The 24,597-nt window shown below is 40.8% G+C and overlaps 1 protein-coding gene and 1 long non-coding RNA gene across 10 annotated transcripts in view; one reads left to right on the plus strand and one right to left on the minus strand.

Moving 5' to 3' along the window:
• The window catches only part of ENAH (ENAH actin regulator), a 152,896-nt gene extending 136,086 nt beyond the window's left edge, over positions 1-16,810 (plus strand). For all 9 annotated transcript variants that reach the window (XM_081186390.1, XM_081186392.1, XM_081186393.1 and 6 more), the window contains 9 exons: positions 3,174-3,938; positions 6,392-6,684; positions 7,236-7,369; positions 7,673-7,727; positions 8,265-8,313; positions 9,506-9,572; positions 11,175-11,253; positions 12,281-12,338; positions 13,320-16,810. In XM_081186390.1, the coding sequence (XP_081042516.1) occupies positions 3,174-3,938; positions 6,392-6,684; positions 7,236-7,369; positions 7,673-7,727; positions 8,265-8,313; positions 9,506-9,572; positions 11,175-11,253; positions 12,281-12,338; positions 13,320-13,357 (1,538 nt within the window). In that variant the 3' untranslated portion in view covers positions 13,358-16,810. The remainder of the gene's footprint in view (positions 1-3,173; positions 3,939-6,391; positions 6,685-7,235; positions 7,370-7,672; positions 7,728-8,264; positions 8,314-9,505; positions 9,573-11,174; positions 11,254-12,280; positions 12,339-13,319) is intronic.
• Positions 16,811-17,441: 631 nt separating this feature from the next.
• LOC308582943 lies at positions 17,442-19,218 on the minus strand. The gene is made up of 2 exons (XR_014005959.1): positions 17,722-19,218; positions 17,442-17,651 (listed from the first exon to the last, which is right to left on the minus strand). It is a non-coding gene; the product is annotated as an uncharacterized lncRNA (long non-coding RNA).
• Between the last annotated feature and the right edge of the window lie 5,379 nt (positions 19,219-24,597).

The raw sequence follows: 24,597 nt of genomic DNA on the forward strand, positions 1-24,597 counted from the left end.
TCAAATAGTATATGTGTAGGATGGTGTTTTTGAGCTTTCATTAAGTGCCTTCTTTCTTTTTTCTGTTAATCTTAAGAAGCAGTTTATATAACATCAGTTAGGAAAGAAATCCTGCATTGATCACTTAAGAAGGAAGCCTAGAGTTCTGTGCTAAGAGAACTACAGATTCTCACAACTCAGAATCCGTGTCCCTTAATGCTAATCCCATTGCCAGAACTTTAAATCCTCATCTTATCCTGGGCTCTGTTTCTGTTCTTGCCCTCTTGTTGTCCTCTGTTTCCTCTCCGCCTTAGCCTCCTCTATCCTGTCCTGTAACCTTAGGCAGTTGCCTTCCACCTGCAGCTTGGGCCCTGTATGTCCCTTACCTTTCAGGACTTGGGTGAGAGGCGTGTTGTGCTTGAGAAATGCTGCTTATATCGGGCAGTGTTCGTTCTCTCAGTGTGGCTCCAACCATAAGCACACTAGGGATTTGATGGCCAAGTTCTCTGGCAGTTTTACCAGCCAAAGTTGGTAATTGAGAGGAAACTTTGACATTGATGTCTGTCAGTTGTCTGCGTAATTGAATGTTTGGCATGAGAGTTTAATGTCAGTAGGCAGACCTCGTGCAAAGAGTCTTGCAAGAGTCTTTTAGCAAGTTGTATGGATAGTATTTTAGATGAGTCACTGTACAAAATTACTTGGATCAAAGATGGATCTGTATTCTTCAGTTAGTTCTTCTTTGAACGCAGAGCTATGGCTTTCGTTGTTGTTGTTATTGTTGTTGTTGTTGTTGTTGTTGTTGTTAGAGACTACATTGATAAATGGTTAACTTGAGAAAAACTTTCAAAATCTTAGTTTGTTTCCAAAGACCAACCAATAAAATATGAGATATAAACTGACCATTGGTGCAACAGATCCAATAAAATATGACCCAGCCAATAGTTCTTGCTATGATAGAGTAGCACAGAATGCTTAGGATGCCTGACTGTTTATATTTTTTTGTTTTATGTGATCAGAAAGTTGGGTCATCTCTTTTTCGGGAATGTGACATTATTCTTTTTATATTCTTCCAAGGCTACATGCCTCAGAGACTTGTGTATAAATCTACAGCATAGGACTTGCTTCATTGCTGAACAGGAGTGCAGGCCGGTGTGTGTGTGTTTTCCTGAGGCCAAATGGCTCAGGAAATGTGCATCACTCTTGAGTATAAAACCTAGAACTTCAGGAATGGATGCAAATTCATTACAGCACAATGTTCTTGTTTGGACAAAACATTAACAGTAGCCCAGCTTTCCCTGGGAATGAGCGCTTTTCTTCTACAGTGTAAATGTGAGAGGAGTTCAGAAGCTTTTGCTTTTGCATTTGATTAACTACAGCTTGCCATGTTGTCTGAACCTGGAGGAACTATGGTTAGTAGCAACAAGCCAACTTCATAAACTATAGTTCGTGAAGCTGGTTGGATTTGGCTAACTTTAGTTAATCTTAATTACAGTTTAGGCTTCAGATGAGACACTGAAATGCACTTAATACAAAAATGGAAAAGGAAGCTTCTGATCTCCTCTCCTGCATTTGTTCTTGTCTGAATGAAGCTAGTGTAATAGCATATGCAGGCAATGCCTGTAGCTGTGTAAAATATTTTGTTTCTCAGTGTAATAAACATACACTTGGTTTGTGCAGATTTGCTCATAAGTCCACCAAAATTATTAGCCCACATTTTTTACTAGTATGCCTGCAAATATTTTTGATAGCCGCAAGTGGCGCATCAGCACTCTAAAAGAACTGATTTCTCTTCCAATGTCCTGAATCTAGATTCTGCCTTGCCTTGTAAACAGGAGGCAGTTCTTGCTTGACAAAGGCAAGCAGGCAAATGGCTATTTGCAATTCTGAATTCTCAGCTACTTTTTTCTACTGCATTTCCTGTTTCTAATTAATAAAATATTTGCTTGAAGAATGAATGATCTGTAAAGTGGAAATTTGTATAAGCCAGTCACTTTTGAGGAAGAATTTTCTAATTTCTCATGTTTCACATTCAATTCTTACTTTTGGGGCATGGTTTCTACTTACTGTTGATGAAGTGTGAGCTTTCAACTGCAATCCTGTTCTCACTTACCTGGGAGCAAGTCTTGCTGAACTCTGTGGCCTGGTTCAAATACCATTTTAAATAATTGTTAAACTTAAACTATGCTTTAATGTGAACGAACAGGGTGGGTGGCTGTGTGTTGCATGCTATTCCATGCCTGTGAGTTGATTCTCTCTCAACAAACCATGAGTGGTAAGCCAAGAAGAAATTTTGTCTTCCGCTCAGTGTGGTGTAGAGCCAGTGTGGTGTAGTGGTTAAGAGCGATAGACTCGTAATCTGGGGAACCGGGTTCGCGTCTCCTCTCCTCCACATGCAGCTGCTGGGTGACCTTGGGCTAGTCACACTTCTCTGAAGTCTCTCAGCCCCACTCACCTCATAGAGTGTTTGTTGTGGGGGAGGAAGGGAAAGGAGAATGTTAGCCGCTTTGAGACTCCCTAGGGTAGTGATAAAGCGGGGTATCAAATCCAAACTCTTCTTCTTCTTCTTCTCATGATTTGCTGGGAGAGGAACAGGCTGCTAGTCTCGATTCACATGTAATGTGAAGCCAGCCTCAGGTTTGTTGAAGGTGTTGGGGAGGAGTACAGCAGGGACTTTCAAGGACTGTGCAACAGCACACTGTTTGTTCACATTAAACCATAGTTTAACTTTAACTATGATTTAAAATGATACCTAAACCATGCCAATGGGGCCTACATCTGAGAAGAAAATGCGCTGGATTGCACTGTTCATATGCTGAAATTGTCATTCAGTAGTATTTTTTTAAAAAAAATTCTTAAGATCACTTCACTTGATTCCAACCAATTGATTTTGCTGATTACTTTTGAGAACCTACTGTGTAGTGGAGGGGTTTGGGCATTGTTGTTGTTTTTGCGTTTCCAGAATGTGCTTGTAAATTCAAATGTTGGCACAAATATATAAGGCAAAATTGGAAGCATCTGTTGACAGTGTATAAATTCTCCTAACAGTAATTTACTTGTGCCTAATCCTCTGGTACTAACTATAGTCTACATTTATACATTTTGTTTGAATGCTGGTTTTGTTGCTTCATTAGCTCCCTTTTTCTCTCTCTCCTCTTTTATCCTGCCTTTGCTGCTGCTTTCCATCTTCTGTCCAGCTCCATCTTACGACAACTCCCCGTATAGTACTTCACTTCCTGAATACTCCAGTTGCCAGCCTCCTTCGGCACCACCTCCTTCATATGCTAAAGCAATGTCAGACTCTACTCCGGATTATGCTAATGTGACTTCTGCACAATCGGTTTCCTCTCCCCCTACACCACCACTAAGGCACTCTGCTTCACGTTTCGCTACATCTTTGGGCTCTGCCTTTCACCCCGTCCTTCCGCATTACGCCACAGTTCCTCGTCAAGTAAACAAAAATTCTCGGCCACCTTCACCCGTGAACCCCCCAGCCCCTTTGCCCCCTAGTACCAAGTCCACTACTTGGTCTGCTTCTAGTTTTGCACCTCTTCCCCCTTCTCCTCCTGTAATGATTAGCAGCCCCCCAGGCAAAGCCACTGGCCCAAAGCCTGTTCTCCCCATTCCAGTAACCGCTCAACTCTCCCAGTTGTCCCCATCCCCTACTGCACCCAATGGTCTTCCAGAACTGGCAAATTATCCAGCACCTTCGCCACCTACCTCTGGTCCAACGCCACCACCTTCCTTTCAGCCTCTCTCGCTCTCTGGACCTCAAGCTTCCTCTCCAAGTTCCCCATATGCCTCGACTCCCTCATCCAAGCCTAGTGTTCTCCCTTCTCCCTCTGCAGCTCCCCCTGCCTCTGTTGAGAACTCTCTAAACTCTGTGCTGGGAGACTCCTCTGCTTCTGAGCCAGTCTTGCAGACAGCCTCTCAGCCGATTGAACCTCCTCCGTCCCAGCAGGGTAAGGTTTCCGTTACTGCTACTAATTAACTAATCAGGAATGCACTCAAAACTAATTTGCACCTGAAACTTGATTTATCCTGAAGAATTAGCATGTTGAAAAGCTGCAGCGATCTTAATACCCTCAGCAAAAGTTCAGCAGAATGTCATGAGGAATTGTGAAACTTTGAAGAGCGGAGATACGTTTTTTTCAGTCAAATTTAAATAGTGTATTCTGTTTTTGTTTTTTCATTTCTGGAAGTCCGCTGAAAGAGTTTTGCTAGGTGGTTTCTTGCTTTTTTAATCATTGGACATTAAATGAAGAATGTTGGCTGTGAATTGGGTTTTTCTCAGTTCAGTATTATTCACAAAAAGTATAAGGAAAGCATAATTAGTAAGATTTAATAAGTCCATTTACACATACTTTAATTTGGTTTGTTTGTGTATCCAAAATAGTTTTTAAATTGCAGGTGTTGCATCGATTTAATATATAGCTGAAATTTCTGAGGAACCCAAAGGCAGTTACTTAATGTGATACAAATATGGTTTATAACAAGATGAATTGATCCTTTTAATGTTTTCCTCAGTCTGGGCTAAACATTTTAAAGAGTCTGTTACTCTAAATAACACACAACCCAGGAGCAGGCAACCCTTTATTGATTTGAGGTGTTCCACCACTGCAAAGACAGATGAAAATCAACTTGCATTTCATAGTAAATTTACTTCTGTAATTGTGGACCACCCTTGGTTAGGGATTTAAAAAAAATAAATCTAATCTTATTTTTCATCCAGGCAGTGGGGCAAAACTACTCATTCCACCAACATTTAAAAGTCTTCTAACTCACTAATGTATGCTGTATTAATATTTCTGGAAATAAGCACGGGCATGGGTTGCAAATGTATAAGGTATCTTGTCTTAGGTTTACTTAAATTGGTGGAATTTAGGCCTGTGTTCTTTAGACTTATAGTGGGGATAGAAACATTATTGATGTTGTGATCATCACCTTGAATGGAGGGTATTTTTTATTTTTCTTATATTATGTATTTTGTGTTTTTATGTTGCAAACCACCCTGTGGTCTTCAGATGAAGGGCAGTATATAAATTCAATAAATACAAATAAAGAAGAAATGTTGTAGAACTGGAAAAGGTGCAGAATGTGGGCAAAATTATGAAGGTGATGGAGTAGCTTAGAGCTTTATAGTTGGTGAAAAGGGGGTAGGCATAATAGAGGTGTACAAAAGGGAATAGACAAGTTTTTCTTGCTCTTTTAGTTCTAGAACCCGAGATCATCCAGTGAAGGTGAACCCTGGGAGATTAAAGACATACAAAATGAATTACTCATTCACCTAGTTTAGGCATGGGAAACTTCCTAGTACAGCTCCCAGTTTCTCCCTCATTGCTGTCTCCCCAGCAAACCACACCCATCTTTCTCACATCTGACATCATCTGTGATGTCAGGCGTGGGGCAGGTAGAAATGTGCCTGCCAGTGCACACCTGGGGAATCTTAAAGTGCACTGCCAAGGGAGGCTCCACCTGTCACTATTGATCAGCAGATTGCTGGTGAGAGCAAACCAATTGGAGTTGGCTGCACTATGAATTTACTCATGGGGAACTCCATAGCCAGCAGATTCGAGCCAGAGTTGATCAGCTGATTGGTAACTTCAAGCAGCACTTGTCTGGGCTTGAATACAGAGGTAAATGGGTCACCTGGTATCATAGTGCTGTCTGATGATTGACAGGTCAGAGTCACCCTTGGAGGGTGAGAGAACCCAGCATTTGGCCCACCAGCTGAATCCAATCCCTCGCTCCTGATGCAATGCGTAGTTAAACTATGGCATTTGGTACCACACGGTATAGTAATAGACACCAACTTGCACAGCTTTAAAGTAGGGTTCGATATATTCATGGAGGATAAAGCTATCAAAGACTACTTGCATCAAGGGCTATATGCTCTCAATACCCGTTATTGGGAATCATGAGCAGGAGAGTACTGTTGTGTTCCTGTCCTACTTATGCGCTTCCCATACACATTTGGCCACCATGTGAACAGAATGCTGGACTAAATGTGTCCTTGATCTGATCCAGCAGGCTCTTCCTATGTCACTGGACTTCTGTGCATAGATTTTTCTTGTGTACATACATCATGTTCTACCTCTGTCTTTTGTTTTTTGATAACGTTGTGCAAAGATCGCTCAGTATCACGCCCCTCAAAACATTCACATGAATTTTGATTGTGGCATCTGTTTCCTCTTAAGAAGTTTTGAGGGTATTTTTATTTCAAGCTGAATTGTTTGTTCATTACTATTTATGTGTGCTTATTAGAATGAAGGAATGTTTTTCTTTGATATTGAAACCAGCATGGGGACCGTGCAGGTTTTTTTTCTTTCTTAATGTAGTATAGAATTGGTTTCCTGACAGTCTTCCCTTTTTGTCACAATTTTTGTTTGGTTTTTGTGTGTGTGTTTTTAATTAGGTGTTATCCAAGGACCACCTGCACCCCCACCCCCACCCCCTCTCCCACCTGGCCCTGTCCAGTCACCACCAGCAGTCCCCCCTCCCCCTGGACCCCCTCCCCCTCCCCCTCTTCCACCATCGGGGCCGCCTCCCCCACCACCTCCCCCCCTTCCTAACCAGGTTCCTCCCCCACCTCCGGCCCCTCCTCTGCCTCCTGCGGGTTTTTCCATGGGATCGATGTATGAAGACCACCGTCCTTTAACAGGACTAGCAGCTGCTCTTGCTGGAGCCAAACTCAGAAAAGTATCACGGGTAAGCACAGTTCCAGACATTTTAATTTTAACTTTCGAATTAAGGTCTTCATCTGCTCAGACTGTTCATAATGAATGGCTAAAACAGCGATCAATAATGTCTCTAAAATGCCCATATCTAACTTTATTAGAATTAACTATACAGTGGTACCTTGGAAGTTGAACAGAATCCGTTCGACTTCCAAAACGTTCGGAAACCAAAGTACAGCTTCTGATTGGCTGCAGGAAGTTCCTGCAGCCAGTTGGAAGCCACGGAAGCCCCATCGGACGTTCGGGTTCCAAAGAACGTTTGCAAACCAGAACACTCAATTCCAGGTTTGCAGCATTCGGGAGCCACAATGTCTGAGTACCAAGATATTCGGAAGCCAAGGTACGACTGTAATGGGATACTGTTCAGATGGAACCCAGTATTGGCCTTGCAGGTCAAATTGATAGGTGGGCAGGCTGCTTTCCCCAGACTATTTCAGACCTTTGTTGCCATCTATAAAATCTGACTCCTCATTCTAACAATATAATTTCCATGTCTTTACTGTTGGGCCTTGTCAATATTAGAATGAAGATTCTCCTAATACCAGTGGAGGAGCGAGCTCTGCTTCGCCCAAAACAGATACTGGCCGTGGGAATGGGCCACTCCCGCTTGGAGGAAGTGGCTTAATGGAAGAAATGAGTGCCCTGCTGGCAAGAAGGTAAGATGATAGTTTAATTTTTACATCTTTAATATAGTTCTCACTGTACAGGTTTGGCAGGTGTGTTTTTCCCATCATGGGAGCAAATGGCAAAGAGCTATAAACACCTCAGATTCTTGGTATGCATACTGTATGATGAGAGCACATTTTCAGTGCTGCACACTTAAGTTTTTGCATGTTGAGTGTCATTTGTTTCAGTGAGGACAATTTTCACAAGCTGCCAAGGAGCGATAGCAAAGCCATACATTGGCAAGCAGTGTTGAGTAAGGAGTAACTGAGTTCACTTTTTGTCCCTGCTTGAAGGAGACGAATTGCTGAGAAGGGATCATCAGAAGCAGAAACAAAGGAAGAAAAAAATGTAAGTTGACAAATTAATCTGGCACAATATGCAACATACCATATAACCAAATTACAGGTAGCTCACACCTTATGCTTATTTTATTTACGTGATCTCAGCTTTGCACACACCACACAGCTGCGATTGTGGGCTTATCTGGCAGCATCTCAGAGCACTTGCACCTCCTGCCTTTCTTGTTGGGCTTTGAGAAGGCAGCAGGGGGGCTCTGAGACCCTGCCAGAGGTCTTAGGCCACCTTCCCACACCTGGGTAAGCAGCCCTCCACCTTGCAGAGTGGGGGTTCCAGGGGTTCCTGATTTTACACGTTTTTGTGTTTATACATGGACCCTCAGAACCAAACCCTCACATAAGATGCAAATTACCTGTATTTTAATTTTTGAGATTAACTTGCCTTAAGGGGGAAAACTGCTTCGGTGCTTCATATCTGCTAAAAAAAAAACCCAACAACTTTAAATGTTCCATCTGATTATGTCACCTCACTTCTGGAAATTTTGACTAGACTTGCAGGTTGATTGTATTTTTCATCTAATTTAAATAGGAAGAACCAGAGCATTCAGCTTCAAAGCCTCCTTCAACAAGCACACCTGGTAAGTTGTACAAATCTGTGACATTCACATAGCTGACACAAATTCTGTGCATTCCTTGTCCTTGCTTTTAAGGTTCACTTTCCAAAATCAAGTATGTCAGTAACAACTTAAGCTCTATATCTAGAACAGATTTCTAGTTTGACAAGCAAAAAACAATCCCTGCAGCTTTTAATTGGATGCTGTTGCTTACCGTAAATATGGATGCAACAAAATTCTTAAGATAGAAATGTTTGAATTCCTAGAATAATAGAAACGTAGTGTTGGAAGGAACCCCAAGCCTCATCCAGTCTAACCCCCTGCAATTCAGGAATCTCAGCTAAAGCATCCATGGCAGATGGCCATCCAATCTCTGCTTAAAAACCTCCAAAGAAGGAGAGCCCACCACCTCTTGTAAATTCTTCAAGGTCAGGCATCCCCAAACTCTGCTCGCCAGATGTTTTGGGACTACAGTTCCCATCATCCCTGACCACTAGTCCTGTTAGCTAGGGATGATGGGAGTTGTAGTCCCAAAACATCTGGAGGGCTGAGTTTGGGGGTCCCTGTTCAAGGTGTTGTGTGTACATCAGGTGGGATTGAAGCCACCCTTTCCATCTTAACCTATCATAATGGGGCTTGTATATGGGCTCCCTTTTTTTACTCTTCTTTTCAACCAGTTTTTTAAAAAAGGGGAATATAGCACATATTTCCTTTTAAAGGACTGGTTGAAAGGAAATAGGTAAAAGGCAGTGAGGTAGATGATAACCTGTGATTCAGCATTGCAAAATTCTTAGCAGGAGCTTAAAAAAACCCTCTCTGAAGTGAGAGGCCCACAGGATGATTGCGTTTGTACGATGGGTGTACATAGGAACAAAATGCCCTAATGGCTGGGGTCTAAATTGTCTCTGTCTCCCTGGGAAGACTTTCAGGTCACAGTGTATCACTTACTGAAAGCATTGGCTCGGAATGCTGTGGGTAAAATTCAATATGGATTATTGGGAAATGGGTGGAGTACACAAGACAGCAAGTTTTTCAATGTCACTGCTTAAATCTGTGGTACACAGCCAGGCGCAAAGTGATTGGAGCCGTACAAGTCATCTTAGCTCATAAAGATTACTCTTTTTAAAGTACTATTGTTAACAGCTCAGAGAAGGACTTTTATACAGCAGTAAACAAATGTATGTAAGGAACATCCAGTGATTTTTATCTCCTGCAGAACTAACAAGAAAGCCTTGGGAAAGAACGAGTGCAATGAATGGAAGCAAGTCACCCATTATCTCGAGGTAGTTGTCTTTTGTTTGCAGGGTACAACCCCCACCCACCCCAATGTGACTGGAACAGAGGAATTTTATTTTTAAAAACTGGATATTAAAATGCAAACCTAAGTATTTTGTGGCTATAGATAGTGTTCAAATGAATCTTGTGCCAAGGAGTGGAAGAATCAAATACCTTTTAGCCCTTCAATTATTTGTCCTTTAAAGATTTTTGTTTGTTTGTTATAACAAAGCATGCAGTGAAAGATGAAGATCAGTAATAAAAAAGGGTGAGGTTACTTTCCTTTTTCAAGAAAGCCTGATATTGAATTATTAATTTTACATTGTCATAGCAATTTTTCCTCAGGAATTAAACAAGTAACATATTTGGAATAAAGTTATACTAAGCTTAAGTAGTAGATTGTGTATGAGTTCAGCATTAATAAGGAGTTGAAAAATGATTTCACTACAGAGTGTTTCCCCCAGGCTGAGGGCAGTGAAACAATAGCTGAGATGGCTAGAGCGCTGGTGGAGAAAAATTTGTTCTGAATCGGACCGAACATGGGTTAGAGCTCAACGTCGAGCCTACCAAGTGCCGATAGCAGCAGCGAAGAATACCTTCTTCGCCGCCTCTGTTGCATCTGCTGAAAACAGTTCCATGAGACACTTTCAGGTAGTTCGTAATTGAACAGAACCACCTTCTCCATTGGGGACCTATAAGGACTCCCAAGATCTCTTGCAATGATTTCGCAAAAATAAATAAATAATGGAGATAAAAATCACTCAAATTGGAACTAGTAATGGTGGTGAAGGTCCTGTGTGAGTGACTGGATGCAGTTGGAAGGTGGATAGCAGTTAATGGACTGACATTTAATCCCAAGAAGACATAAGTACTGTTTCGGGGGGGCAGGTGTGGGGGACTCCCTGGTCCTGAATGGGGTAACTTTGCCCCTAAAGACCAGGTGGGCAGCTGTGGGGTCATTTTGGACTCACATCTGTCCATGGAGGTTAATTCTGTTTCCGGGGCAGCTGTCGACTAGCTCCACCTGGTGTGGTGGCTGAGACAGTGCCTGCATAAAGTAATACCTTTAGTGGATTCCTCCACTAGATCAAAAGCCTGTGGACAGAAGGAGCCCATTGTTCACTGATGGTGAAGTTTGGGTCCAAGCTTCACCAGCAATGAACACACAAATTTACCATGTAACCAAACATCCCATGGCCTTCCATTAGTTGTGTGTTTTTAGAAGGACACAGAAGCATTATTATAATTATAATTTAATATTGTTGCTGCTTTGAAGACTTTATATCAAGGCAGAATATAACCTTTTATGTGAAGGAATACACTCAGAAGTGAAACTTCCATTTAAAATCAACAACATAGCATTCTACTTTTAATGGTCAGACTGCCATTCTCCTGATATTTTTTCAATTTGAGCAAAAGACCATCTAGGTCCAGCAGAAGCAGTTTTCTCATCAGTCAAGAAATCAGAATAATTAAACTTCTTAACTACTTGGCGGGGTGTGTGTGTAAAGGCATGGTAGGCAGCAGATCACTGATCTTATAAATTGAATTTCTGGTGGAAGTAGCAGGTAGCATAGTTAACTGGAACCATGTTTGTTTGTTCTTCACAGACCAAAATCTGCATCCTCTGGGCAACCCAGTACAAATGGAGTACAGTCTGAAGGGCTAGACTATGACAGATTGAAACAGGTAAATATTTTGTACTAGAACTCTAGCCCTAATGTTGTTTATGATATTGACTTTAATTATTTCCGATGGACAACAAACTTTATTTCTATAATTTCTCCGCCATTTGAGCAGCATGATGGTGTACTACATGATAGAAAGAATATAAAGTACAACAATAAAACATTTTTAAAAACCACAAATATGCTTAGTATGCAGGTCTTAAAGCAGTCTATTGAAAACATCTACAGAAAACATCTAAATATGGCTGCCTTCAGTCACTATGAAACACTTTAATGAAAAGGTTTTAACCAGTTGTCAAACTGCCAACATAGGTGGTTAAACATGCATCCCACAGACATTATTAAGCTTCTGGGCTTAATATCCTGGTTAATTAACAGACTTTAAACCAGAATTCCCAGATTTGACCTTAATAAGGAACTCTAGTTTTAAATGAGCAGGATCTCTGAATGAATGGCAGAGGGGACATGGGCAAAGTGCACAGGCATTAAACCAGTTTCTGGCGTCATAAATTGTGGTTACGAAGTAGGTAAGAATACCTCCTAATCTGACATAGAATTGCTACTTAGTTACTTTCATTGTAAGCTACTGCCCCTGTTTTACAGAACATTAGCTACTGCCCCTGTTTTACAGAACATTTCCTCTGGGAGGGGGGTTTTCTGCAACACAGTGAGGCAGCAAAATGACCTTTTTCTTCCTTAGCCCATCACCCTTGCCTATCTTGCCACTGAGATCCCTGAGTTTCCACAAATAGATGCAACAATCAGTATGTGATCAATTTCCAGATTTGTGTGGTGGAGAAGAATTAGCTCTACATTTTGAGCTTGTGTTCACTGGATTCTCTCTGTGCACAAGCTCTATACAAAAGTAGGGGGGAATTATAATTTGATCTAGGTCATAGAAGCACTTCATTTGGAGTGTCGCTGCTTGAAATTTAAAAGTAGGCTTGTTAAATCTTTTTCAATTTTGATGCCTTTTAAATTGCCTTGGGCAAAACTTTTGACTTTTTAATTCTGTTCTGATACTATAGGATATTTTAGATGAAATGAGGAAGGAATTAACGAAACTAAAAGAAGAGTTAATTGATGGTGAGTATTTCAACCTATGACTGGTTTTCAGTCATGGATGGAATTGTATGAATGGGTTAGGGTTTTGAAATGGAAAATTCTCAGACCTCACATGCTTACCTTTCATTGGCACATGATCCTGACCCCCAAATATTCCACTATCACAATTACAATGGAGGAGTATGTTTCAATTGATCAAGAGTTTGGCTTCAGGTCCATGAGGCCTCTATCCACTCCTACCTGAATTGATATCTAGTTTTGGGGCAAGTCACTGTTTTTCCTCAACCTCCCTATCTATAAAATGGTGATGTAAATATCTGTTAACCTGGCCTACCTTCAAAAGGTGATGTTCAAATATAAACTTGGAATTTAAAGCAGACTGCAGATTAAAAGCTATGGATAAATAGTAAAAGTCTTAAGACCCTGCCCCACTTTATTATGTACTTGGGCTGGCTGTGGCACTCCCAGAACATTAGATTACCAGAGCATGGTTTACTGTGACAAAGCTATCCATCCAAGAATAACAATAGCTGTAAACCAGCTAGAGCTGGAAAAAGGGCACTAAGCACCACCAGAACCACTTGGGCTTCCCTGGACAAAGCTGGATCCAAGAAAACGCCCAAGATATGTACCTGGTTTTTCATGGGAAATACAATCCCATTTAGAGCATGCTGTCTACCTAATTCCCAGACCCTAGAAACACCTAGCAACAGAGCCTTCATCTTGTCAGAATTCACTTTCAGTCTTTTTGGGACTACCACACTATAATGTAGCTCCCTCGGCCTGAAGAGAGATGAGCGCCACAACCCCGTAGTCGCCTTTGACTGGACTTAACCATCCAGGGGTCCTATACCTTTACCTTTTACCTATAGCCACATTGTCTGTACCAAGTTTGAGGAAACACTATCTTGATACAGGTTTTCTCAAATGAACAGACCACATCCTTTCTCTGCTGAGATACTGCAGAGTTTAACAGCAATTTCCCTCCTCTTTCCAAATCAGCAATCCGGCAAGAACTGAGCAAGTCGAATACAGCATAGTAGGACTTAGCCGTTGTGACCACTGGTCTTGGCACAAAATCGACTACATTTTGCGAGCTGTTAGAAGAAAATGGAAAAAAATACACTTGGAAGAAGGGCAAGATTCTGAAAGCTTTCAGACATCACTTCGGTATACGATTTCCCTTTGCTGCTGTTTTCTGACTTTAAACCTGGTGGAAAATGTTCTTAAGTTGCGGTAACGATTTATGCAGAAAATCCTATACCTGTCAGACGAGATCACAGTGCATTGAAATGTTTTCATATCGAGATGAAGCTGCACATTCACAATTCATTAAGACTAAAAGAGAGAGAGAGAGGGGAGAGAGAAAAGCTTGGGAAGGCTTTTCAGAGAGGTTTTCTTAGTGAAGGATTTAGCAAGTTATACTGTTGTACAAATGTATCTCAGGTTAGTCTTCCTATCATATGGGGTGTTTCCATGAATTAAAGATCAAACATGACTTCAGTTCACAAAATAAAGAACAGATAAGAGTATGTTGTAAAATACAATATTGGTGAATGAGAGATCTTCTAGGATGTGATGATATATTGAGTTTTGGAATCTTATGATAGGAAGCCTCTCTAGTTAGCCTTCGTACAGTTTTGTAGGGGAAAATGCAAATGCTGTCCTGAGTATAAAGATGTAGATGCCTTCCTAAATTGTAATGCTTTACCAAATCTAAGACTTCTCCAGAAAACAAATCAATGGTCAAATGTAAATTGTTAGATTGTTAGAGACTTACCGTAGGTTTTTGAGCTTTTAAGATTTATGCATGTAGACATTTTTGTAATATAACACAACCACAGAGTTGGCTTTTTAATTTAAAACATCCTTGCATGCCACAAATATTAAGTAGCCTTTTTACAGTAAGGCCTAGTTAACGCCCAGGCAAAACTTGGGAGGTGTAGGGTTGGGGGTAGGGTGACTTTTTTTATTTAAAAAAATTTGTATTAATTACTGCACTATTTTTCCTTATATTGCATGCATGTGTAATAATAAGGAAAATGTTGTGACTTATCAGTAACCATGTTAAATAGAAGCAGATACTTAATAATTTTTTTGTATCATTTTGTTTGTATTTCAAAATTAGTAATGCTTCAGTAAGAGGTTTGGAAACCCTTAAGCGATTTTGCTTCTTTTACTTAACTTGGTATAAAGTTAAGTATCATGATTAAACTTAGAGGTATTTTTTTTAAAAAAGAGGCATACAAAAGTAGTACAGGGCAGTCTTTCCACAACAGCTACTTGAACCTGTGCATTGAGGTCAGTTTCTACTTAATTTGGAAGTGAGCATAGTGCAGGTGTTATTTATGCTGCCAATCCTTTAATCCCAGTTTAAGTGACTAGGAGCAGGTCATGAGATCATGTACTTCTTCCCAACCTCTCTCCAACGTAAATCCTCCTGCCCTTCTCCCCATCTCGTGGTTAACAGTTGCATCATCACTGGCCGGAAACTTGACAAGACCATATTTTAACCAGGACTGGAAAAACTTTTGGTGCCAGTGCTGCCTGTAACCAGGGTTAAGGGGCCAGGGGGTGAGCGGGTCATGCCAGGAAAGGTGCACATTTTCCTACAGCTTGCTCCTGTTCCTTTAACCATGCAGTGGACCTAAGTCAGGCATGGCCAAACTTGGCCCTCCAGCTGTTTTGGGACTACACCTCCCATCATCCCTAGCTAACAGGACCAGTGGTCAGGGATGATGGGAACTGTAGTCCCAAAACAGTTGGCGGGCCCAGTTTGGCCATGCCTGACCTAGGTAGTTTAGGTCAAATATTGATGCACAAAGTCACACAATGGAAAGTCTTAAGAACAGTGGTGGCAACAACATATTCTTCAAAGATGAAATTCACTTTGTTCCATCTCCTGTTCCAGTGTCCAAACTTTTACTAAGATATCCCATACAGACTTCCAGAAAGGGATGGGGTGGGGAATCCTGCAATTTTAAATGTTGTAATTCGGCAAATAATGTGCAACCATCTATAATTCCCACTGCCTCTTAAATTCTCCATGCTATATAATAGTGCCATATTTATCTTGTGAGCTATGCTGATTTGAAAAAAATAACTTGTGGCTATGGACAGAATTATTCATTTTCTTGAATTACCCACTTTCATCCAGTTTAGTTCATAAGAAAGCTTTATTTACCATATCCTCCCAAGTGTTGGGCACCAAAGCAAATTAACAGCTGCTTATTGCTGCTTAAAGTTTTCATTGAGGACATTCTCTGTTTCCCCTCTTTCTGTAAGATGGAAGTATGGCATATAAAATATGATCCAAAAATCAGTGGTTACATTTTTTTAAAGTGTTATCTGCATGCATTAGTTGAAGGCATTTTTTAAAATAACAAGGCAAACAGATGTTGCTCTCAAATTAAGAGGAGGCATTTTCATCTTTTAAAAGTAATTTCTGATTAAACAGTATAACCCTAAATGCTTACTCTTTTCAGAAATCATGTCTGATTTTGTTTGTAAAGAAAATTCAGAGATAGCCTAGCAGAATGTTAGAGGTGTAAGTGGTCCAAAGGTAAGAAAACTGAGTTACTAGATTGTGAACGAAACTGGTTAATGCACTAAACGTTTTGTGCCTTGGTCTAAAAATAACATGATTTCTGTGCAAAAGGAAAAAAGAAACAGGTCTTTGTACTCTTTCTACATGCATAGTTATGTGATCCTGAATTGGACCGTTCCAGGAAATCCAATTTTAGTTAAACTGTAAATTAAGGCTGTTTTAACGACAGCTATGCCATTGATAGATAGTCCTGTAATTAAAATGAGCTACAGAGGAAGCTTAGGTTATTTTAATTACTGTTCTTTTAAAAAAATGTTATGATGGTTCCTGTGCTTTTGTACAGCGGATGCCTTAAGCTGAATATGGTTTAGGGGATCACTTTTAATTCCAGGAAGGTATTGCTTTCCTCAACACTGTGATCTGATCTGTGATAAATCTGTCCTATTCATACACAAGTGGCTAACAAGTCAATTGCAAACAAACTGAATGTACAAATCTTAGTGCTGGTGCTGAAATCTCTTCAGAGTTGTCATGAAACAAAGTTCATTGTTCAAAAAGTTTGCAAGCATCAAGTGTCAATCAAAACTGAAGATGAAACACTAATGAATGTTGAATTTTCATGCATTTAGTTTTACCTCCTTTTGAGTTTTTCAGTTAATTCTCTGCTATTTTTACCATATTGTGTCATTTTAAAATTTCTTAAAATGCTAACTTTGTTTTGTTTGAGCAGATGAAATAAAATTGCAATATATACATGCTGCTGCTATTGTTTATGAGACTTGATGTCATAATGAGAAACCGATTCCTCCTCCTTGGCGTTACCTATTCCTATTGTCCTAAATTCATAGCATACTAAACATGCTACCTCCACAAAGAATGTAACAAATAACTCTCATAATTCAAAACTTATGCTGAATCCAAGAAAGTGGAGCTATTTCATCTTGAAGTTGCTTTTGAGCTTTGTTTTGTCTCCATCCAGGCTCCCCATACCAATGAATGAATGAACACACACAAACACAACACCACACTACATTATGCTACACAAAAGCAACACCATACATTTTGTCCAAACAGTTGTTTGTGCTTGTTCCTTTGTTCCATTTCTTTTAACCCATTAGTCCCAACCCCTTTTTTTCTTTGCTGACATCTTGTGTTGGATATAACGCAAAAGTGATTTGTGACGCTTTCTTTGTCAAGCTTCCACCCTTTCACTCAAATCACTTCTCACTTTCTAGGTAATGTCATTTATGTGATTTGACAGACTAGATCAGGCATGGCCAAACTTGGCCCTCCAGCTGTTTTGGGACTACACTTCCCATCATCCCTGACCACTGGTCCCGTTAGCTAGGGATGATGGGAGTTGTAGTCCCAAAACAACTGGAGGGCCAAGTTTGGCCATGCCTGGACTAGATCATAAAAAGCTCCCTGTTTAAGTTAGAAAGACAAGATCAGACATTAATGAGGTCAAAGAGAAATTATGGGCTTCATTAATTAAATGGAACCAGGGAGCACTTTCCCATCAAGTAGAGAGTATGTGGGTATCTTGACAGTGAGATTAGAAAGAGGATAAGTCGCTGATATATGTAGAAAACAGAAGCAGAGGAGGAGGGACAGTAAAGACATAAACCTCTGATTTGAGGCTGGAAGGGAGTACTATGGATAATTGTTAAAACACTTAAGTAGGTAACCATATGCCTTTCACTTAGGAAACAGCATTTTGAAGGCATTGGATTGTGTAAGCCTAGGTTTCCCTCTGCTGACTACTGTTGGAATTTCAACTATTTAGGCTTGAGCTTAGTTTGTTAAAAGCAAGTAAAATGTGATGCTCCATAAATAGGATTTAAATACTTTATACACTCAAAATAAATATTTGTCCAACTAAATCATACTTGGAAATAAATGGACTTATCTTAATTTGAAGAGTCTGTATGAGTAACCACTGGATATCACCTTATGCAAATAACTACACAGGGACATTTCATTTTCAAAAATTACGCCTAGTAATTAAAGCCTGCCAAGCTATCATACATCTCCCATGAGGGAGGGGAGGGCTGTTGTCACTTGTTGGAGGGGGGAGCCACCTATTATATTAAAGTTTAGTGCACTGCATATAAATTACAACTTATTGAGTGTAAGTTTTGGGAGCAGATGGATACCATGTCAGCCTGATCAAAGTTCTTAAGAGCCACATACAGCAAGGTTTTGGTTTTCAGCACAAGAAGCACAGTCCTTGTTCCTGCAGCTTTCCCATTAGCACTCCCACATATTGCCTCCACAGTTGGTTCATTTCCCAGGATCCAGTCATTGCTCTCAAGTTTTTCATGGCATATGTCCCTCCCCACGTCTATCATTCATCCAGCTCTTCTTTGGTAGGTGGGTTGTCCTGTTCTTGCTGCTGCGACCTTTGCTCGATTACGCCACATGGTGTTGGCAGTCGCTATCAGTTGTGTGTTCATCCACACAGCCACCATGGGAAAACACAAGATCACCAGATTTGCTTGTGCCGTAGCTGTTGTGCCCAGTAGCATTTAACATTCTTTTTTCCTTGCCATCTCTTTAAAGGCATTTCCAAGGGTGATGGTATAATCATTAGCGGCTGGTGAACAAAGCCAGCGTCATTATTTTGATTCTTCCTTCCATATCGGTCATGACAGGAGCAAATGCTTCATAATCACCTGCTTCTTGTAAAGGCCTTTAATGCGTTCTTCACAATAGCGGTGCCTTCTTAAAGCATTCCCTAAACCAGCTCAGCATTGAACTGAGCTTAGGCAGAATTAAATTCCTTTAACTCTTTTCTTTTTAAAAAAAGAATGAAATGTTGGCAGGAACATTGTAAGATTCCATGATGATCAGTTTAAAATAGGGATGGAACACCTATGACCTTGATAAGTGTTTGCTGGTCTACAGCTTCCATCACCCTTGAGCGTGCTGGCTGAGCTTGTTGAGAGAGTCCAGCAATATCTGGAGGGCTGTAGGTTTCCCTCTCTTTGTTTATGAAAAAGGGATGGACAAACCACATGGAGAGGGACAGGAAATACTGAATTGGGCTGAGAATGGGGGGAATCACTTGGACTGGGGCTGAGAGCAGGTGATGGATGGTAGGGAACCAGACAGAGGGCCTTCTCGGTAGTGGCGCCCACCCTGTGGAACGCCCTCCCATCAGATGTCAAAGAGATAAACAACTACCTGACATTCAGAAGACATCTTAAGGCAGCCCTGTTCAGGGAAGTTTTTAATATGTAACGCTGTACTGTTTTTAACACTGATTGGGAGCCGCCCAGAGTGGCTGGGGAAACTCAGCCAGATGGGCGGGGTATAAATAATAAATTATTATTATTATTATTATTATTATTATTATTATTATTATTATTATTAGGAAGTGATTGGACTGTGAACCCTGTGAGGATAACAGTCCAGTTTTTTGTTCCCCTACCAGAAAAACTGTCTGGACAAACGCCGGCTCCCTCGGCCTGTAAAGCAAGATGAGCGCTGCAACCCCAGAGTCATCTGTGACTGGACTTAACTGTCAGGCGTCCTTTACCTTTATATTGGGTTGAATGGTTCGTGTGACCCAACCTAATAGGGCAGGCCAAAAGCCATGAGAAAGGCATTACACCTCTCAGTTCTGGGCAGTCAGGGAGGCTGAAGGAAGCAGGAGAGACTTGTGGTGCCTCCAACTTTCCAAGGCACATTATATAAATAGAGCTGATAGGCCCCTTACTGAATACTGGATCTTGACCTTGGCTTAACCAAGCTGACAGAACAGCACATGTTCCACTTTGAGAGATTCGTGCTGCCACTTTAATTTCCAAGGCTCTCCATGCAAATTTCAAAAAGCAGATCTGGCTTGATAGAAAATTAACAGTATCTGAAGCAAGATGAGATCAAGAAAAGGCTATAGCAAGTGTATTGTACCCAGGCACAAGGAAGGCAGTAGTTATCTGAGAAATTCAACCTCACGAGGCAGAAATTTCATACATGCCACATGGATCTCTCTGAAGTTGCCACTTTCCAGATCTTAATAAAACTCTCTAATTTTGAATGTAACTTTAAACAAAAGCAACTCCTCTTTTTAAGCACAAGACCTGTCTTTGCTTCATTTTCCTTCGAAGTTGAGTGTTTTCCTTGCACAAACGTACCAAAACAGCAATGGTTTAAGAAATAAGCGACCAAGTGGTCTATTGCAGCCTTTGCCAATGTAGTCCAAAACATTTAGAAGGCACCGAGTTGGGGAAGGCTAGCCTAGTGGTATTTTAGAAGTTCAGTGTTTTAAAATATTTAAATGACATAAAAATGGATGACTGTCTTCAGTTACTTTCCAGCAATAGGAATCCCAAGTATCTGTTTTTATCCTGACAGGCAAAATCTGGGGAGAAAAGTAATGTTTTGGTTTTTCACAATCAGACACAATGCAGAAAGCACCTTGTATGGAACTTGCTTGACAGTAGGCTCTCAATCTGAGAGCTACTGTGCTATCTACATTATGTTTAAGACTTCATGTACCATATACCTACAAAACCAAAACAACACTTGAAAAGTAGTAAGTCCTTTCATTTAGCAACTATTTTTCACTATATGGAAGCCATAATTGCTGCTGATGGTGCTGCCTACATTGGACTGCTTGCTGAGAACCTTTGCAACTTAAGTTGATAAATCAGAGCAGGCAAGACAGACAAACATGAAAGTAACTTGGTGTTATGAAATTCTCTACTAGTATCAGATTCAAGTCCATTGCTTGTACTTAACATTCTTGTATTAACCTTTCATTCCCCGCTTAATTTTATATATACATTCATTTAACAGCAATAATTTCTTGCAAGTTTTGGGAAGGTGGTCTTTGGCTTGCTGTTGGCCCTTGCATTTGTAATAAAACCCGATCTAAGCTATAGTTATAATGGCACCTAACGTCTCTGTGTCACTTAATAAAATAAACTCTAGACCTGCATGTCTTTTCCTTGGCAGCTGCTGTGGTCTAACATAAATTTGTCTTAAAGTTGCAAACCACTAAGGTAGGATGCTAACATAACCTAGTAAGGGGGGGTGTTAAGTAAATTAATTCAGTTTTTATATTGATAAGTACCTAATTCAAGACTTAGATTTGATAAAATGTGGTACATACAAATACATAGCTTAATTTTGTAAAAACCAGTTACAGCTTACATTGCTGAATTTTAGTGTGTGCATATATATATAATATATACGTGGTGCATATATGTGAAGTGTATATTTCACTAATCTGTAAAATATCCATGAATTGATTTGAGTTCTGCTTTTAATATAAATTCAGTTCCAGTTGTAGCATTAACTGGGACAGGAGTTTTCTGCCAAAGTGACAAAACGGGGGAGGGGAGAGTGCAAACACAGTGTGTGTTCTCTATAAAACAAAAGTGCCTTAATCTCACATTAAAAACTGTATGAAATGCATGCTAATTTTCTGTAATCACTTCTATACCTAATGTGCATGGCATTAATATGTAAGTCTGCATAAATAATCATCATTGGAATCAGGTTGCTTTCTTCTGTCCTAGTTCTTCCATCATGTCCATTCTTTTTGCTTTGCTGGTTTTCTAGATGGTTTCTTACTCTGCCACTTGGTATCTAGTTACCTTATGAAATAAAAGTTAATCTTATGTAAAAAAAAGTGAATGTTGTGTTATTTTACCCCATCCAAAGCTCTACTGAACCGTATACCTTGGCAGACCGTAAAGAGGACGTAACCTTAAGCACAAGGAAAACCAGTTTCTGTTTGCTTATTTACTTCTCTTTTCAAAGTTTTGTATCCTGTCCTCCAAATCCATTCACGTTACCGAGAGCAGCTTACAACAATCAAAATGCCACAGCCTGCGAAAACAATATAAAAACGGGCTCTGCAAACCCAGCACAGCAAAAGCTTGCTGGAACAGGAATGTTTTTGCCAACTGACAGCAAGTGGCGAGGGCAGAGGTTTTCTATAGTATGAGGGTGTCCATTGAGAGCCCTTTCTCTCCTCCAAGCCAATTGCACATCCCCCAAAAGTCAGACCCAACAAAGGGCCTCTGCGGCTGGCACCAGATTTTGGGTAGTGGACAGGGTGATCTAGAACAGGGTGGCCCAACTGTTCATATCAACTGGGGCTCAAAAGTCCTTCGACATGGAATCTGCAGGCTGCTTCCCCAAACTGGGGAAGTGCTAACTAGGCTTTGGGAACGGGGCTGGTGGATTCTGGGGCCCTGACAGAGCCCTCACACCTCTGTCCCAAAGCCTAGCATCTTGCTTACCTGGGTTTTGGAAAGCAGCACAAGGGCTGTGGGGTGGGAGGACTCAAATGTTGCTGAGAGCTGCCAAAGAAGGCATTGAAGGCCCCGAGGCTGCATGTTGGAGCACCCTGATCTAGAAAGAGGCAGTCCTATTCAGCCCATTTAGAGATTTTAAAGGTAGTTACTAACACGTTGAATTATGCTTGAAAACGAACTGGCAAGTATAGACGTTGATGGTTCAGATGCCGGCTAACAAATCGGCTTCAGTCCAGTGCTGATACACAATTCAAATGTACAAAAGCACTTTTGAAACAATGCCTGCAAAACTCGTGACCTGCCAAGGCAGGCGTCAGCCCAGTTATGATGGATGGTAGTCAACCAGAATTTCTGATGTATGCTTGATTCTACTAAAACAAGGGAGTTGCTGCTGACAAGTCACGACACATTGCTGCTTCTTGGCTAATGACTTGGGCCGCCAAGTTTGAAATATAAAAATAAATGACAGTACCATAATGTGTTTACTGTAAACTGTGATCAGATATACGATAAAATCCTCCTAAAAAGCTATTTTATTCATAAAATTTGTTTCCAGCTCCTCAGCATAACGTCCCAGGTGGGTTACAACAATATATTTTGCAATTATAAAACAAGCAGTTCCAAATAGAACAGTTATGCTGCTGTTCACCATTGTTCTTCCTACTTGTAGTGTGTGCCTGTATCACATCACACATATCTTTAGGTACACACCCAAAAAATGTAATCCTTCCAAAGGGGGAAATGGCATAATGATCTCATACACATTTCCCCTTTCAATCAGTTAGAATTCACTTGAAACTGTTTTTGAGTTCCTTTGTTGAACGTTCTTAACAGGTGAGTAAAAATGCAACGCGCCAAGCCAAAGTTGTGTCTTAAATTAGTAAACTACTGTGTCATGCGCTGTACACTAAAAGAGTTTTATATGACAATTGGAACTGTAGTCCACCTCCCACCCCCATTGCCACAAAGATCGGGCTTTCTCAAGTCCAAATACTATACAAAATTACATCATAAGCTGCGTGAAAAGGTATCATTACTCCAAGAGTGATGTAAGTGTATGGCTCTCTAGAGAAGCTATTCCACAACCTCAGCGCTGCTGTGTAATTCCTAATGCAGGGATAGCAAATGACCACTTCTTTCCTAACGGTTTAAACCTGAAATGATCCATTCCTCTTCCACTTGGACCTTTTTTAGGTGAGGGTTTCACCCCCCCCCCATAGTAATAGGCCTGTTTGTATTCTATGCAAGGAGATGGATTATCACTGGGGAAGGTCTGAATCCATTGCTACGTTAGAACCAGACCACACTACTAACCCAGTTGGTTGCCTGTTTCCCAAAGGCATGGGAATGCACCCCACAGAAGTATGTGTGAAGGTTGGACCCCCCTCTATTTTAGCTAGCCAGTCTCACTCTTAGGTTTCCTACATCATCCCTACAAAATGTTTTAGAATCTGACTTAATCCAAAATGGATGGGGATTGTTTCTTCTCCCATACACACACAGTACCCAAACGTTTGCCGAGTTTATTCTTCAGAATAAATGCTCTTTGGGCATGACCACTGAAGTCAGGAGAGGCTGTCAGTCCATGCAACCCCAGGCATGCCTAATCAGAAATGAGTCACACCACGTTCAGTTGCTCCTTGTAAGCTTGCACAGGATTTGCATTAGTATTAAAAGCAAACATTGTTTTAGGAATATAGGCAACTCTAAGGGGAAAGTGTGCTAAACAAACGCTGCCATGCAAAAATTGTTCTGCTTGACAGTAGTGCTAGCATATATCTGTCCAGCCATGAAAAGTTTTTCTTTGGAGGATAGAAATGGATGCATGTTTTAGTTTTGAAGTTATTTTGTTTGCAAAGACTATGTGTTCATATCTGGATCATGGGTATCCTTAGTTGGGTCATCTATCTAACGCATTTTGATAGCTGCAGCCTATTCTGTTTGGAGAGCCTTTTTAAAAAAAGGAGGACAAGAAAATACAACTTCTTTTTCACAGAGGCCTTAAAGAGCGCACTTCTTCTTTGGCGTTCACTCGTAGCCAAGTAAGATTGTCTTCCATAAACATGGTTTTAACAACGAGTCTGTAAGTGACTGTGGAGGCCAATTCTGGATCCACACGTACTTCCACAGTGGGGACATTGGTTTCCGGGCAGGATTTGATCACGGTGTGGATTTGCCAAGCGTGCCTTCCTGACTTAGCACGTTTCTCTCTTGCATCCTGAGTTTGAGTGTCTTCAAAGCCCATGACACTTTTGGTAAAGCCTGTTCTCCAACAGGAGCGCTCGCAGGCCAGTGTTTCCCAGTTGTCAGTGTTTATACTACATTTTTAAAGATTTGCCTTAGCGCTCTATCTGTAGCACAGTAGTGACATCTTGTGGCCCTTTTAGGCAGGTTCATTACTCATTTTTCAAGGTGCCCGAAGAGCAACCAATGTTACAACAAGGATGGTTTTGCGTTGGTT

The sequence above is a fragment of the Podarcis bocagei genome, assembly GCF_964188305.1.
Source record: "Podarcis bocagei genome assembly, chromosome: 3".
Lineage (NCBI taxonomy): Eukaryota > Metazoa > Chordata > Lepidosauria > Squamata > Lacertidae > Podarcis > Podarcis bocagei.